Here is a 17,931-nt window from a genome sequence, read left to right on the forward strand (position 1 = left end):
GGAGGAGAAAATATTCAAGAACTTACGCTATTTATCGTTTCGGACATATCGGAAATAGCCTGAAGCCATTTATAGCAAAAAAACATCAATAAAAACAACATACAATAATGCAAGAATTGTATCTGAGAGGAGAGATAATTAGAAAAACTTATAAACACTATAAGACAATCGCAGTTTTTGGAGAATATCTTCTTAAACAAATATTTAATCTATACTAGCAGACGGAGAATGTTTCCCATATCAAATCATAGCAATAGTCGGATAAGGCAGTCAACTATGAACTGTGACCTAACCTCAAATGCACTGCTTTTTAAAATCACTAACTTCCACGAGAGTTCAAAATTACTTTGCTGTAAAGTGCACCGTTGAAAAACCATTGTGTACCATTATATGAGAAAGGAACAAAACCAGCCACATATTTCAGAACACAATATGGTGCTCTAAAGTACCAAGAAGAGTGAGGCTTTTTGTTGAAATTTCAAAACGTTGAAAGCTTTTTACGACGAAAAGATCTTTACTTATCAATAAGAGTTCCTCGTTGCCTTTTTGCCTGCATCTCTTCCTCTTTGACCTGGGTAACAAAAATCCGTTTTAATAAGGAAAATACAAAAATATCAATAATAGGGTAATCATGCCACAGTTGGGAGCAAGAAGACAAAAATCTGTGATTCCACTGTGGTCGAAATATGACCCTGCTAAGGGATTGCAAAAACAATTGTAACATTATACATTAAAGGGTGCTTCATGGTTTTACAAATGGATTTACGAAAATAAAGATTTAGAATGACGTAACAGAGAACAAGAAAATAACATTTTAGGAAACATCCATGAAACCGATTAATGAATTGTCTTACAAGTTGTGCTGCCTTCTGCTGTGCAGTCCTCTTCTTTTGAAGTTGCTTCTCGATCACACGGGCGTTGAATGCGTAAGACGAAGCAACCTCTTGCTGAAATTAGGATTTGGTGATAAAAATAAAAAAACAAAGGTAATATAATGGAGATACAAAGTGCAAGAGGCCCATCCTCAACTTCAAAGGGCTCAGAATTACTATGTCACTCAAAATTACGGGATCATAGCCCCCTGACACCCCTGACACCCCTTTTGGCAGGCCTTTGGCGCGGGTACTTCGAATGAAGTCAGCTACGTAATCGTACATAATGAAACACGGTGAAAACCATTTTGCTAACAAAACATATTTTTACAAAAATCAAATTTCATTCAGTCTAAGATTTTGCCAAAGTTTTACTTTTCAGCAAAATATTAATGCTGAGAGCCGGAATTTCGAAAAGAAATCAACAAAGTTTAATATTTTATAAGAATTTTCGAATGATTGAATAATCTCTTCGCCTGGCAAATAAATGAAACATTTCGTCCTTGTTCCATTAGCAAAACATAAACATTCTGAAGATTTACTAAATATAAAGTGTAGTTTGCTTTATAATTGCAATATAATGACATATGACTATTAATTTCAGATAGTTCGACTCAACAAAAAGACAAAATATTAGACCCTTATTAAGAACGATGCAAAAGCTAAGAATGTTCTGAGTCTCAATCGAAAAACAAACGTAGCGAAATAATTGCCTACCAAGCCAGTTGTAAACAAAATTGACTGTTTCAACAAAAAATTTGACAATTCAGATCATTTTGAGATTACTATCACCATTCGTAAGAGTGTCAGATAAAAAACAGTAAGGCTTGGGGTCCCTCCTCAATGGAAAATGATAATGAAAAACGGAGAAAAGGGACGCAATGTTCTCACAGCACAAAACATAGTATCTGATGTCATTAATACCTGTTCTATTTCTTCTTCTTCCTCGTCAATGGTTGACACTGTAACAGAGCCAAATTTACCAAATTCCTTGGTATGCTTTTTCATCATAATCTAAAATACAAGTTTTAACGTTAAATGTAGAATGGACTGGAACAAAGCCAGATAATGCTCTTCTTTTCTCCGGTTAATACCCTTAAACTTTGAAAACATCGTCACAAAAGCAGTAAAAACAAGGCAGGGTTCGAGAATATCACTCAAGTTTCTTTTCTGTACACTGGCTTACTGACGGTTGCTTTTCTAGTGGACAATGTTAGGGAAAGGCCTGGAAGCCTTTATCCAAGCCCCAAAAGGGGAAAAGAAGTGGATAAGAAAGAGGCAGAGGTAAGATGAAATCTGTTTATTTCAGTTTGAATAGCTACATGTAAGGTTAAAAGTATCACGGAAGCAGGAAGAGAGTAACATTAGCTAGACTTTGTAAGAAAAGAGTTGTTGACCAGTTAAATGGCTCTAAGTTAGAGTTTGTAAAGGAGGGACAGGGAAGATTTAGGAGCACCACCCCAGATATGAGAGCAGTAATCTAAGGAAGGACAAGTCCAAATGCTTTAGAGAGGAACGGAGGTTTTCAGACGAATGTTTAGCAATAGAAGAAATGCGAATTTTCCAGTTAAGGTAGGATGGCACAGGTCGACCTAGTTGTAAAAAAAGTCTATCCAAATATGCACTATTCATGGAAAAAGGAGGAAAGTCAGGGTAGCGTTTACATGAAATGACAGCCTGTGTGGTTTTAGTTTGATAAAAACTAACGACATTGTCTTTACCTCACTTCTCAATTATTGCCAGGTGATCAGTAAGAAGTCATTCTGAAATATTTCTTTGAAAGGGGTGTTGATAGCAGAACTTTGTTGACAATTGAAGGAGATAGAAGAGCTTAGATAGGTGTTATAAGCAAAATAATTATACTTGTAGCGGTGAAAGTTAGTTGGCCATTGATTAAAGGATAAATAAACAGGAGATATGACAGAACCCTGTCGCACACCAAGATTTATTGAATAAGATCTGGAGAGGTAGCCGTAACACTAATGGTGAAGGACCTATCAGAGATAAAGTTGTTAATCCATGTGTTCCAGACTGATATGACCCCTTGGACCAATATGATCCCGGGGTCATATCGGTCCAGACCAATATGACACCAGAGTCATATTGGTCCAGACCAATATGACACCAGAGTCATATCGGTCCAGACCAATATGACACCAGAGTCATATCGGTCCAGACCAATATGACACCAGAGTCATATCGGTCCAGACCAATATGACACCAGAGTCATATCGGTCCAGACCAATATGACACCAGAGTCATATCGGTCCAGACCAATATGACACCAGAGTCATATCGGTCCAGACCAATATGACACCAGAGTCATATCGGTCCAGACCAATATGACACCGGAGTCATATCGGTCCAGGAAGGGTCATATTCGTCTGGGCAAGAAAAAAGAACTCGATGCTATTGTAGCGGTTATCACGGCACTGAATGCGCTCATTGTATTTTTCGTGGGCAGTGTGAATGAATTTGTTCTGATTACCTAACGAAACGAATCGAAAGCCGCGGGAAAGCCACGTTAATTGTGACGAAGCAAGATCGGAGAGAAGAGCACAAAAAAGCTTTAACAAGTGTTTGTTTGACTACACATCGTGATGAAGCAAGATCGGAGAGAAGAGCACAAAAAAGCTTCAACAAGTGTTTGTTTGACTACAGATCGTGATGAAGCAAGATCGGAGAGAAGAGCACAAAAAAGCTTCAACAAGTGTTTGTTTGACTACACATCGTGATGAAGCAAGATCGGAGAGAAGAGCACAAAAAAGCTTCAACAAGTGTTTGTTTGACTACACATCGTGATGAAGCAAGATCGGAGAGAAGAGCACAAAAAAGCTTTGCTATAGAAAAACGTCTTTGCTATCTTGGGAAGAACACTTGCCAAAATTCAATAAAACTAAGTAGAGTAACTAAAATCTTTGTCTGATCAACATCCAAAGCCATTCTGCAGTAAGACCGAACTGAAAGAGAACCAGAGGATAGTTTAATATAAATAAAGGATTAGATACTAGATAAAGGTTTTTTCCCAACATTTCGGTCCAGAAACGTCTTTAGAACAGAGAAAGATTAATACACAATTAAAATCTTAATTTTGTTGATAAACAATGAACCTTGTTTGAGCTACAGAAAAAATTACAAATCTCAATGTTTTAGGCCGTCGTTGCAATTCAAGCAGCTTTTGCCCCGGTTATGTAATGGCATTGCGAACTCCGAAATCGTCTAGTATAGGCAAGAACAACGCCAGACCTCAAGGAGCAAGCCAAAAATAGTTGATAATAATACTAATTATAATAATAGTAATAATAATAATAGCCATAATGGAAACATTTCATTTTCAATTCAACTTAAACTACAATTACAAATCTCACTATTACAAGGTAATTTGCAATTGGCTAGCCTGGTTTTACAAGAAAAAACTATAACAATCGTAAGGTAAAAGGAAAAACTGAGAAAAATAAAACAACCAAAATTAAAACGGATGTAATTCCGGATTTGTCCATGGTTTATTTTTGCAACAAAATATGTAGTACGTAGTACGGATGGCAATGTTGGAAAGTTTAGAGATGAGATACCGTTTTTGTTGTTGATCGATGGAGAGAGAGTCACACATTTTGAAGAAGGAGATGCAAGAATTGCCAAAAATGCCAAGAGAGCTCATAGAAAGATTCACAAAAGAGACACATTTGAACTTTCGCTGTAAGTCAGATAGGAGAGGAGCATACTTGCTGTGTTTTCTTGTTGCATTTGTGTCAAGATTGGATTCAAAACCAACAGTAAGCTCTAAGATGTATAGGTAATTGTTGTTAGTCTTCAAGAGAAGATCTGGGCGAAGGTTTTCTCCAGTTATGATTGATGGTGAAAGATAGCCAGGTATATCAGCGTAGATGGTAGATTCATCAACAGCTTTAAGAGACGTAGCTAGAAAGTTTAAAGAAAGCTTGTGATGATAGAGGTTTTAAAATCGGTGTAAAGGCTAGAGATAAGAAGTTGTATGTTGTCAGGGATATGATGGTAAGATAGTACAGTGGGTATCAAATTATGATGTACTTCTCCGAATGCATTTTTAAGATCGAGAAGAGTGACAACTAGTGAACGTTGCTTGATACGAGCTTTGTTTATGACCTGAGCCATCATGGCAGTATGCTCTAAGGTCCCTGAAATATTCGAGGTGAAGCCTTTTTGTATTTCGTGCTCAATGAGACCATTAACTTTAAGAAAATTGAATAGACTGTCACGCAGGCATGATGTGAAGATTTTCAAAGGCACTGGCTCAAGAGTGATTGGCCTGAAGTTTGCTGGATCGTCATTGCTACCCTTTTTGTGAATTAGGATGCATGCCTTAATAATAATAATAATAATAATAATAAATTATACAAGTTAATTAAATATCTATACAGGTTAATTTGTTCAGTAAGTAGACTACTGTTATCAACCAAAGACCTGTAACCAAACTTTTCGAAATAAAGTGCAAATTTCCCTTAATTTCGCAGAGATGGGCAAGTATTTTTCGCTTTATATTTTTTCCTAAAAAAGATTGCAAGCGTGGCTGGCTGCTTCAGGGGTCATACTGGTCCAACTAGAGTCATACTGGTCTGGGAGTCATATTGGTCTGAAGGGTCATATTGGTCTGAAACACATGGAAAGAAGACCTTTGTGCCAGATGCGATCAAAGGCTTTGAAGATATCCAGAGAGGTCGCTCTACTTTCACAAAAGGATTCCAGGGCAATGGACCAAACATGGGATCGCTTGGGATCCGCCAAATTCGTAATCAGCATGGTCGAAATACCCCAAATAAACTGGATCCCAGCTTTTACCCCAAAATGCCTCTTGATCTCTTTTTAAGAACTATTTTAGAGAAATGGAACCAGTCTATAGTGACAGCAGCCCTTGTATAAGCCCAACGGAGAAGCAGGTAGCAGTGAGCCCACGAGATTCATGTTTCATAGTTATGTTATTTCCGGGGGCTATTTGCATCAAGGAGCACCACTGCAGGAGCAAAAATTGTTAATTCTAATCCGTTAAATGAAGACTGATAAACCTTTTGCAATGCCACTTCCACGTGGCATAAATTGCAAAGCCACAGGAGAGGTAGTGACAGTTATCTTCATCTTGATGTGTTCTGGCAAATATGGTATTAACACTTACCTTTTGCTTCTTTGGAGCAAATATTTGTCTTCCATCGCTTTCACCGTCTTCCTTGCCTTTCACCAAAGCCCCTGGTTACAAAAAATATCCATGACACTTACTGGTGATCAGAAGGAAGTTTGTTTGTTGCCAGCGGCAGAGATACGGTTCAATAAGGACAGCCAGCCAGTCGAACAACAGAAATAGCTATACAATATTCTCCTAAAGAGCGCCGGGAGTTTAATCTAATTTTCGTCCTCTGAAAGGAGGCGCTCATTTGAGAGGGGCGCTCATTAGAGAGGGGCACTCAATAAAGAATTAAAAATCCATCAATGAAAGAAAAGTTTTGATATACAAACGATCATTGTTTTTACAAAAATTAATATCCCATTTGCATAACACTTGTCATAAGCAAGTAATTTACAAGATGTCAATTCTTCTGAGTCTGAACCCTCGTCAATTTGCATGAATTGAATACTGAAGTGTCATCTTGAATATCAATATTGTCGATACCAATGGATTTTTATCTGGTTCTATCAATATTAGCAGAGAACTTTCCCAATGAAAACTTTCCCTATTTTACAGGTGCTTGGACTTTTCTTTTTTCCTGACAACGTAGGTGTTTAAATAAGAAACTTTTACTCAAAGGATTTTTCGTGAATTTTCTTTTCACTTACCATCAACAACAAAGGTTATCTTTGTATTGCGTTTCTCATGTTGATAAAATAACCATAGGCCACAACTAAAACGAGACAAATTCAACGTTTAATAATATCAGAGTAAAAAAACTTTCTCCAGTCTAAAAACCAAGTAGAAAACTTGAATGATAAAGTCCTTTGACAGTCAATTTTTTACTGAATGTTGAAAGCCATACATTTGAACAAACTCAATTGACAAGTGTATCATCTTGAAAATGAACACAACAAACCTTTTACACTTCTTACGAAACTGGCGCTCCAAACCCTTTTCTCTACAATAAACATTTTACCAGACTCAATTCAGCAATAGTGAACAAAATCAATATAACAAATCACCTCAGAGATCGTAAAACAATCGACAGATACTTTAATCAGAAATATTTTAATCAAGAATTGACCAATCAGTGAGTGTGATTCCACTCAAACGGTTATTGATTGGCTAATATTGATTGACAGATGGCTTAAGCTATTTTTTATATTTGTTGAATGCCTTTAAGAAATAATGTCATAAAAACATACTTAACCAAATAAGTTTATTAAATACCTTAAAATTTGAAAAGTCAGCTAACAGTATGGATAGAAGCAAGTATAAGCATATTTCTTTCGTCGCAAAGTGCAAATCTGGACACACAAATAGCTACATATTAATTTTTACTTTAGAATTTATTTTCCTGATAATATCAATGTTCAAGAAAGTAATTTAAAATTAACAGCTATATTTGTAAGAATTTTCAAGATGCGCTGTTCCATCAAGAATGTCTTAAAGAAACGGTCTTGTACTGAAGTTTCTTACCTTTTTAAGAAGACCTCATCTCCATCTTCACAGGTGAGCTTAAACGAATGATGTCCTTGATCAATGACTCTAGAGTGGTCTCTTGGTCTTAAAGGTAACTTACTTAATTCGCAGTCTGTAAAGAAAACAAGGCGCTTTAAATCATAACAAAATGCGACAGTCTTTCCTGGAGGAACCAAAAACAATTCTTACATTGAAGGGTGAACATGAAAAATTACAACTAGGCCCTAGACCCAACTGAAACTCATATCTAACAAATGTGATTATGAAGTCACAGAATACGAGTTAGTCATCATCGCTGTCACTTTAAAAGACCGAAATTGACCCTTCTTGACCAACTCAATGCAATCTAGGAAAAATGTTGTTCGTTCTTTATTCAGAACTAAATTGTGTCCAAAAGCAAAGTTGTACATTTGACTTGAAGAAGAAGTCAAAATAACGGGTGCAAGAAAACAAAGATTTTATTTTTGTCTCTGACGAAATAACTTCGAAAAACCATGTGGACGGCATCATACAAGAGGTAAATTGAACGAACCGTGGTGAAGTTATTGTAGCGTAAACGCAACATAACCTGATTGTACTCACCTTTACCCCAGCAAAAACACAGCATAGTTAAGGAAATACATTGGTTTACGAATGCCAATGTACCTCATAAATATCTATGCACGAATGTAGACAAAATATTGTCATACATTTCAAGGCGAAACTTGCTGACGAATTTTTAATTAAACCACTGTCGCCTCATTTAAAGACACATGCGCTTATATCCGGATACAGGCGCAATGCGCTTATTAGTGGATTTTAATCTTACGATTTTTGCGAGAAAGATAAAGAAAAAACAAAAAACAATATGGCTATCTACTTTCTCTTTGACATTATTTACATGCTTCCTCGATTACTATTCTTGCATTATCAATTTCTTTTAATTGTCCTTTGAGTTTAAACTGACATGGTGATTAAGACAACCTTGAAAAAATAGCTGATTGATCATTTAGAATGATTCGGATCCATGGGAATTGTCATTGAATAACGGTTAAAATATGCAGTTTCTATTGTTAAAACATTACTCATGTGATTTTATTGTTAAAAACCTTTTCTTATTTATAAGCGCATGAATCGTTTTCTCGTACCCTAAAAATGGAAATAATCGTGAATTTCCGTCTATAAGCGCATGCGCTTTTAAGCGAGGTAATAGGTGACTAACGCAGGTGTTGATTTGTTTTGGTGGTAGGTTTTAAGCAATACCGCAAGAGCACAGGACGATGAACGTCAGCTTCCCTCTTTGCTAAAATTTAGGAATATGCATTGTACACTAGCTTGGGCTCAATCCTTTACTTTTTTTACTTACTGTTCCTTTAATCTGGTGTAGCGTTAAAAGAGCTTGGTTTAACCTAATTTATAAATTAAATCCCATCCTATCAAGGCGGTTACGTTATGGAGGAAAATGCAATCACCTTCTGGCTAGGTTTTTTTATCACTAAGGTTTAAAATGAACAATTATATCACTAATATAAACGAACAATAATATAAACACTGTAAAACGTAACATAATTCATGACTGTGATATATATTTCCCGGAAAAGGGAATGATAAACACAATAGAGCAATAGACAAGCTTGTGACGTAAACACAAAACAGAATCAATGAACAACAGAAAGATGATGATAATAATAAGAACCAAAGAAAATAAATCCTTAAACGATACAATGAGCTGCATTGTTGAGAAAGTAGTGAAACAGAATTTTCTTACCGAAGATATGAGCAATATAACAATCTGCTATCTGTAGTTACGAAATAAAGACTCACCAATAATCAAAGCCAATTGTCCACAAATACAAAAATAAACAAAAAGAGGAATATCTTCATCTTTGTATTCCTCTTTATCCTGAGTATCTGAACAGACTATGGCTCTTGATATAACTTTCGGCATTTCTCATACAACGTACGATCATACAACCGACGTATCTCTAATCTGAAATGATAAAAAAGGAAATGGCTCGTTAGGCTGGAATGATCAAGGCAACCACAGTCACCGCTCTCAACAAAATGTTTCTCTGCATCACAATTATCAATTGCTCCTGACAGCACGTCCTGCGTCGGGTTCGCATCATCCAAAAGAAGCAATTCCTGAATATGATATCCGGTTTTCTATCGGGCAAGAGTGCTTTCTTCTACTGAACCAGAGCATTCCTGAACTAAATGTTTCGCACAACATCTAAAACAACACTAGCTTTCTGGATGGTCTCTCTCTCTTAAAGGCGTATTTTTTAGAGGAAGCGAACGCTTTCTAATGTCTGAGCCATCATTGTTGGAAATTTAGGCATTCATTTGGCAGGGGACAGAATTTTCCGCCATTTATGGCCCTTCATGCACCTCCATGCACCCTCCATGCACCCCCATGCCACGGTGAGCCACCCCCTTCATTCAGTTTAAAATAATGCGTAACAATGCCCCCAGTTTAACACGCATGCTTTAATAATGTAAGACGATTAATATAGGTAGCTGACCCATTAGCTGACATTCGCTTGTTTTCCTCCTATACAAGTTTGCATTGCTTGTTAATTTTTGTCATTTTACTTTCGCTTTCAAAGGAATTTCCATTTCACTAAACCCATAAGCAGTATGAAATCTACAAAAACATTATAAACCTACGTATGGATAAAAAAGTGGATCAAAAAATAGAGGAAGGCAGTTCAGGAAGGCTTAAGTTTTTTGCGACACCACACAAGAACAAAAATCCTTGCCAAAGACTTGAAACACTGATGTCTAGCAAACTCAGCCATCTTCTTTTTGCCCCCTTGGAACAATATTGGTTTTCTATAAACGACATAAGAAATTAGGAAGTACGTTGGTTTGTGTGATATTAGTCAAGGCAATCAACATTGTTTTGGGTGAAGGGGCAGAAGAAGTAGTATTCGGGAAAAGGAATAAAGGAGAAAACGAAAAACACGTTGCTGGATGTTCAAAGTGGGTTCGGCAGGGATTGCAAGTCGTTTAGATAGGGTACTTTCTTCGCTTCAGCTGAGAGGTCGCGCCAAGTCTGTATTCTGCAAAAACTTACGTTATTAGCGATTCTATGGTATTTTCATGGGTGATGGAAAGTCGTCACTGGTATTTGACATCATTTGCATTAAGCTTTGGTTCGACAACATTTGGCGATGCAATGAAAACATTGTCTGTTCTATTCTAGTCAGTTCGCTCTGCCGCAGCTCTTTTATCTAGTTTATCTAGAACTAATAATCCTGGTGCAGCATAGCTGTTTTTTGTAGGGACCCTTCGTTGCTTGCTTGGTTTTGAAGAGTCTGTAGGTAAATTTAGTTTTCCCAAAAATAACGATATATCATGTCATATCCTATTGGGTAGGAATTCTGGAAGCATTTAAAAATACATTGCATACTTCAGCGGGAAGGTTTTCAGCTCTTGGTGCTATTAAATTGAACCCCAAGATATCTACAACTCCAGGCGATATCTATATCCACTCCAATATCCACCATGGAAAGAGACACGCATTCTCACAGAAAGATCTTAAAATATCTCGACGTATCGCTACAAAGGTTACAATTGTGTTCTGGTTTTAAATATTCATGCCCGCAGAAAAGATATTATTGAGGCATATGTTGCTATTAATCTCGCTAACTATCTGTAGTACTTCGTACTGACCTCCTCCGTCATCTATCATTGCCATATTATGATATGAAGTTTTTTAATGAACTGACAACAACGCTGCAAGATTTGGTCATTATGTACCTATTAAATAGATAAACCAGTCTAGCTGTACAGTTCCAATAGAACAATGTGTCTTGACAATTGATAAAACTGCGATTTATTACAATGTCAGAACTCTAATTATTTTTCATTTAGAAATAAGCACATCACCGTCAGCGTCGTGGATGAAATTGGTGAGTGATAATCGAAAACAGCTTATATCTAACTTAAAAGCATTTAAAAAGATTTCGAAAATTTCTAAGAATTTTCATAACAGACTTCTTAATTTCTACAATTCGCAGACAGTATATCAGTGGATTTAGTGCTGAGTTCAAAAATGCCCAAGCAACCAAGCTTCGGCCAAAATCGAAGGAGAACTCAGTTTGAATTGCATCTCTGACCATGTTTGTCCATGCAAATATCAACATTGGGAGGTAAAAAATTACAAATGCTCCAACAAGTCCGCTCAAAGTTCTTGCTAATCGAATCTCTCTTTTTCTTTTCCTTATTTCATCCCTGATTAACAGGTTGATATTTGACAATGGAAACCTAAATTCATCATCTTCTAAGGCCCTTTGCCGAAGTGTCTCAGCCCATGCTCCCATTACTGAAAATTCTTTAACAAAATTGAAGGGGTCACTTCCTAACCCATCATCTGCGGCAGTAACAACAATCGTGGGTTGAACAGAAATTTTTCCCGAGTTTTTAGTTTGTGCCTCATCAAAACACCGTGTCTTCATTTCGGAATACACTCCATTAAATGATAGATCTTGACAAGATTCAGTATAGTTATCGCAGTTTTTCACCAATATAAACTTTCTGCCTGTGTCATCTGTACTCGTTTCTTTAGAAGTGTTTTCGATACAGTTCTCTTTCCCTCCGTCTGATATAAAGCACATACATACCCTCTTTCCTGTAAATGATTTTTCCGGGGAACATGTGCAAATTTTTCTTTTCTTAATGCTGTCATCTGTTTCCAGCGTACAATCACAGTGCAAGTGAAAACCACATGCTTCAGTGCCTTTGCCATCTCTCAAAACATTACTTACTAGTTCTTCGCTACTTGGCCAAGATGCCGCCCGCGAACGAATGCCTTTTGCTTGATTTCTACCTTCAGAGGACGTTAAGGAACTCAGACGTGACACATTTCCCTGATTTCTACAACCTTTCAATGTTACATCTTCATCATTACCAAGATGAATTCTAGATCTGCTCAATCTGCTTGAGCCAGGAGAGGCAAACGTGGCTACTTCTTCAGATATCGACTCTCGGTATTGGCGCAACTTTTGCATCTGATTTTCAATTCGTTTGATTTCACGGATATGTTTAAGAGATATTTTGAACATGATTGAATATGAAGCACCCATAATCACAAAAGGTATTATAAAAAAGATAATAGTAACACATATCGCGTAGGTGACATAAGTCGTCCAAACACCGCTCTCATGTTTTTCAATGACGTCTATGGAACAAGAAAACATTCTCATCCTCAGCGCATGGTACGAATCTCTATGACGCCCAAACAAAAAATGGATTGGCATTATCACAACTATAACTGGCAACAGCCAAACTGACATGATGATGACTGAATATTTCTTGGAGTTAGTAAATTGTTCATATCTCAAAGGCCAAAGTATGGAGACAAGTCGATTAACACTTTCAAATGCAAGATGAAGTGCAGTTACAGAGATGAACAGAAAACCGACTGAAGATGAAACCAAACAAGCGGACCTGCCATTAGCATGACTGGGCCCATGCACAACAGCGACTATCTGGGCAGAGGATGGGACAACTTTCAAGAGGTCAGCTACAGCCATGCTGATGAGAAGAGCAAATCGTTTCTTTAGAAGCAAGCGTCGGCTTTTGTAAATTGCAAATAAAACGAGACCGTTCAAAATTAGATTGACACATAGAGCAACGACATAAAAAAACAAACAAATCTTGTTGACAATATCCATCCTGCCCTCTTTTTTATATAGACAGCACTGGTTGTGATCTTAGTATAAAGCCACATTTGTTAAATGGCGGTGACGGTTGCAAGATATTCATGCCTTTCGTCGATTGACTTCGTATTCTAACGCCTTCTCCGCGATTTTCTGTCAGGCTTTACCTTTCCTTCGTAGCAAGCCTTTCAGTTCAGGGAAGATGGGAAATAGAAAATGTGCGATAGAATAGTAAGCTTCCAAACTTTCATCACAAGTACTTTTTTGCTGGATCTGCAACACTGCAGTTACAATCGTTAAAAGCACCAGATGAAGTATTTGTCAATATAAAATACAAGCCCAGCCAATAAACATCAGAAGATGATTTCATGAAGTCATAGTCTCATGGAAACATCCCTGTCAATTGTCAAGATATTTGAACAGAATAAATTTGTTTTGGACGCAAGCCGATGACAGACAAAGAAACACCCGTCAAGTTATGATACCTCTTTGAACGTTGCAAATAGAATCAATAGTTCACCTGCTTGACATTCATTGGCATTTAAGACATAGAAGCCACTTGCATAAATGCGAAAAACATCATATATAAGCAACCATAGCTACAGCAGGTCAAATACCTTAGCTTGATAATACCCCATCGAGTTTAACGCTTGCAATCTGTACGTTCGAGACGTGGAATAAAATAATGTTTTGCCCTGCTGACTGCCAGACAGAAAGTAATGATGGGAAGTGATTATAAACTGTCTTTTCACATCTTTGATTGATCATATTCTCTACAAAATGTTTCTCAAAGTTTTCAAAAGCAAGATTATTGAAGACTTAAGCTCTCTGCTTTCTTTTCCCAGCTCATCTACTCCATTGCGCAAGGGCAAATATTTTGTTTCCAGACAGAGAAAAATTATTGCATAAAACTTTTACATAAGTACCTAATGCGATCAAAATTCAAAAAGAATAGAACACTCAATTTGAGATTAATTTTTTTTAAAAAAAATTATAACAGATCCATCAGAAAAACAAAATCTTTCAATGCAAGAGCAAAATTACCAAAATATTGTAAGGTTGAAAAGTAAAATTGAATATTGGAAATAGAAGAGTTAGGACATCAATGTTAAAAAAGTAATGACAACACCTGTTACTATGCCAGTATACAGTATCTGTCATATCATTAGATATATGTCATATGTCACAACATTGGCTATCACACTTGTGTATTCATAAACAGTTCAGTGCATATTTTCTTGAGATGAATGGTATGAGCCACTTTTGTTGATGAGCACTGGGTTGTAAATCTACACAATCTCAGGTAGTTAATTGTGAAACAGAAAAAACATATAATCAATAAACTTCCAATTAGAATCAATAGTTGGTCCTACATGGCAGTACAATCACAACTTTTTGCAATTTTCTAAAAAAAACAAGCCACCTAGAATTGGAGCCAGCCCTCAGAACAACAAATTTGATTTCAAATGAAAATGCACAGTCACAGAGTAGAGAAATTGCATGAAGGGAAACTCTCTGTAGTCCTTTAAGTGTTTAAAGCACCAGGAGAACAATGGGTTACCACTTTAAAGGAAGGAGTAGCAGGAGTGTCCACTTTAAGAATCCTACTATTTACCTATAAACCTTTTATTGTTGCTTTGGTTTTTTTGCTTTTTACTTCACATTAATTTTGTTACGGGGATCTTTTCGATTGTAAAAAGTAGGAGTTTGAAAAAATATAAAACTATACATATATGCTTGAAGTGTATAGAGCAGGATTACAGTTCTAAGTTGCTGCTCCCAGTTTCACACTAATTGTGTAGAACCACCCTGCTCTACACAATAAAGGCATGTACAGCCCTGCCCATATGTTATCAAGCACTTATTGAAAGACTGGTAAACTGTAATTTTCGTAACAATACCATAATGAAAATGTATAAAAAATCAAGCAGAACATTTGATCTCACATACTTAGGTAAAAGTTTTCAACAAAGTAATCAGGATTAAATGGTCGTGTTTTACTTCTCTTTCAGTTCTGTCTCTGATACTGTTTTACTTCATCACGCAATGCAAAATGCATCTCTGCAATGGACAAGGCCCACAAGGCATAACATAAATTTTACTGGTATATCATATATTTTACTGAATGGTCTCCTTTGAATCTTTGATCTGAATGATTCTGTTTTACTTCTCTTCTTGAGATACAGTGAATCTGTGAAGATTATTTTTCATTACCTTTCAAATCACAGAGTTATTCCATGGTTTCATGGTTCATGCATAGCCATCAGTTATTAAGCAGAAGGTTTGAGATATTGAATGCCCTTTCCAAATTATTAGGATTTAGGATACTGAAGCCTCTTGCAACTTGCTGCCACAAAATTTGATGCCACAGAACCTAAAGTTTCTTTAATTAATTAATTTTCTTCAATTAATTTTTACTGCTATAAAAATTCATCCTCGATTCCATGCTTTGTACTAGACAAACGAGATAATTGTATTGCATGAGCCAATCATGTTCACAACACATGCCCTTTAAGCTGTAAGGATAGTATAGTTGCAGCTCCACCTGTTACAGTTCCATTACCTTTTAGCCTCAATGTCAGATGAAAGGTTGGAAAACCTTGTTCAAATTAGCATCGATCGAGGTATGGCTAAAAATATCACTCTGAAATTAACTTTTATGTTATTAGCTTTTATGTGTGTAAACCTTTGCCTGTGAAGTTTAACTCAGTCTTCTATTGAGGGTTTCAAAATATGTCAAACTTGGTTATCAATAATGTGAATTCTCGTATGATGTTGCACCAGTTTCTCACCACTTTATCAGCTCCACCCCTTCATTCTCCACCCCACTTTTTGGCGTTGGCACCTCCCCTGACTATTTCGACAAACTGAAATTTCCTTTGTCCGTTTTTAGCTACGTAAATTAAAGTTACAATATAAATAACACTATTTGTTCTTGTTCATTATTTACTGACTAATTATTCACAAATTATTTTGATATTTTATAAAATGTTCTGTTATGTTGATAATGTTAACGTTTATAACTTTTGAAGTTGTTTTCAGTTTCTGTGCATCAGTGCTTGCGCATTACACAATAAAATTTTTGGCACAGCATGAATTACATATCTAATATATGGCATGAGGTTTACATGGATATCACCCTGGGAAAAGATTTGTTTAGTTTCAGTTTTCATCATTCATCAATCAATCCTAAATACAATTCTACATAATACACTACACCTAAATACATACAAAAATTCCGCACTACACAAAAATGAATTAAAATTAAAGATTACAGAAAAAAAACTTTAGATGATTGTATTTAAGATTGATTGCAAAACAAAATGTTTGCCAGGTTTTTTTGAAGAGACCAAATGAATAGCAACAATTTAAAGATTTTTAATCGAGAAATAAGGTTGAGTTCAGGAAGTTAGTTTTCAGTATGAGTCAAGGAAATGAATATTCAATTTAAACCGAAAACCTGCAACGGAGCTAGCAACACGAATGAAAAGTGGGAGGGTGTTCCAAAGTTTGGAGCCAACATATTGAATTGTTTCAAAACCATGGAAGATCAGTGGAAATTAGAGCTTCAAACAAACAGTCCCCTTAGCCTTCTTTCATTAACACATTATGGCTAAGTATTATACAGATTTGTACAATATTGTCACAATATTTCTTGCATCGGCAATCTTTAATTTTTGTCAACAGCAAGCAAATAAAATCTTCCATTTGGTTGATCTGATATATTACTTCAATTACATCAAATATAAAAAAATCTTCATGTACGCAAATGAAGATATGGTATAGTTTCAAAAGTTTTAAGACTACGAGAGTAAAATCATAAGCGATAAGATAAACATAAGAAGATTTTTAATTTAATTGAAAATATATTACCTTTACAGTACCGTACAAGCTTCCCCCGCCACACTACAGAGTTAGGCCATTCTCTGATTATTGTTGTTGTTGTTGTTGCGACTGAAGTCATTTGAATTTACGATCTATCCTCGAGTAGTAGTTAGGTCTGTTAACGCAAAATCTTGCAACAATCGTGCAAAATATGATACCAGCATGAAAACTTCATAGCTTATGTAGTTTGATTCGTAGAAAACAATGCGAAACAGATCCAAGCTGAAAAAATCCTCTGAAAGCTATTTTTAGAACATTGAACTTGTTTCCAGTCCTCAAAATGAAAAAAGTCACTTGCGAGCGATTTAACCATTGTATACCTGTAAAATTTGGTATCTGTATATAATATAAAGTGTGAAATGTCATGCAAAGCAAATAAAGTCCATAAATTACCCATTTTCGATTTTTAGAACATTGATCTTGGTCCAAATCCTCAATCAAGTAAGTATTTTTTATTTATTCTATAAAAAGTGATTTAGAACAAGACTTCTCTTCAAATATTTGAGTTTCTAATCCCCAGTGAAGGAAGATTACGAAGACTTGACAAAAAGTTCATTAAATTGCAAAAATTCTTTATCCGGGGCAAGATGATAAATCTGTATCAAACTCTGTATCAATTGCAAAGAAGCCGTGCTTAACTCGGCATTGCCTGCCAGGGGCACCCCTAAAAGAGGGCGCTTAGTTCCCATACCTTTTCTGTCGGCGCATAATATTTTTCTCACCCTATAGCATAACTATAATCTTTTTGAAACAATTGTAACTTGCTCAAATTTCTATAGCAGCTGAACTTTCAAAGTAAGCACTAAAAATACAAATTGAAATTTAAGAATTCTTAATAATGAGTTAGAAACACATAAAAACAGCATATAACGTTACTTATTTTACGACCACACCCAAAAAGAATAAGACA

At 36.1% G+C, this 17,931-nt stretch overlaps 2 protein-coding genes across 2 annotated transcripts; both read right to left on the reverse strand.

Moving 5' to 3' along the window:
- Window positions 1-105: 105 nt before the first annotated feature.
- LOC135694093 (STING ER exit protein) lies at window positions 106-17,140 on the reverse strand. Its single transcript, XM_065212766.2, has 9 exons — window positions 17,010-17,140; window positions 9,295-9,460; window positions 7,489-7,603; window positions 6,926-6,967; window positions 6,675-6,739; window positions 6,019-6,089; window positions 1,797-1,886; window positions 855-947; window positions 106-571 (listed from the first exon to the last, which is right to left on the reverse strand). Exons 2-9 carry the CDS (start codon window positions 9,416-9,418, stop codon window positions 515-517), a joined length of 657 nt encoding a protein of 218 aa, XP_065068838.1. The 5' UTR covers window positions 9,419-9,460; window positions 17,010-17,140; the 3' UTR covers window positions 106-514.
- Window positions 9,467-16,996, reverse strand: LOC135694089 (uncharacterized). Its single transcript, XM_065212762.2, has one exon. It carries the CDS (start codon window positions 13,149-13,151, stop codon window positions 11,421-11,423), a length of 1,731 nt encoding a protein of 576 aa, XP_065068834.2. The 5' UTR covers window positions 13,152-16,996; the 3' UTR covers window positions 9,467-11,420.
- Window positions 17,141-17,931: the final 791 nt, after the last annotated feature.

Source organism: Rhopilema esculentum, chromosome 11, assembly GCF_057945365.1.
Source record: "Rhopilema esculentum isolate cy_ngs chromosome 11, ASM5794536v1, whole genome shotgun sequence".
NCBI classification, from domain to species: Eukaryota; Metazoa; Cnidaria; class Scyphozoa; order Rhizostomeae; family Rhizostomatidae; genus Rhopilema; species Rhopilema esculentum.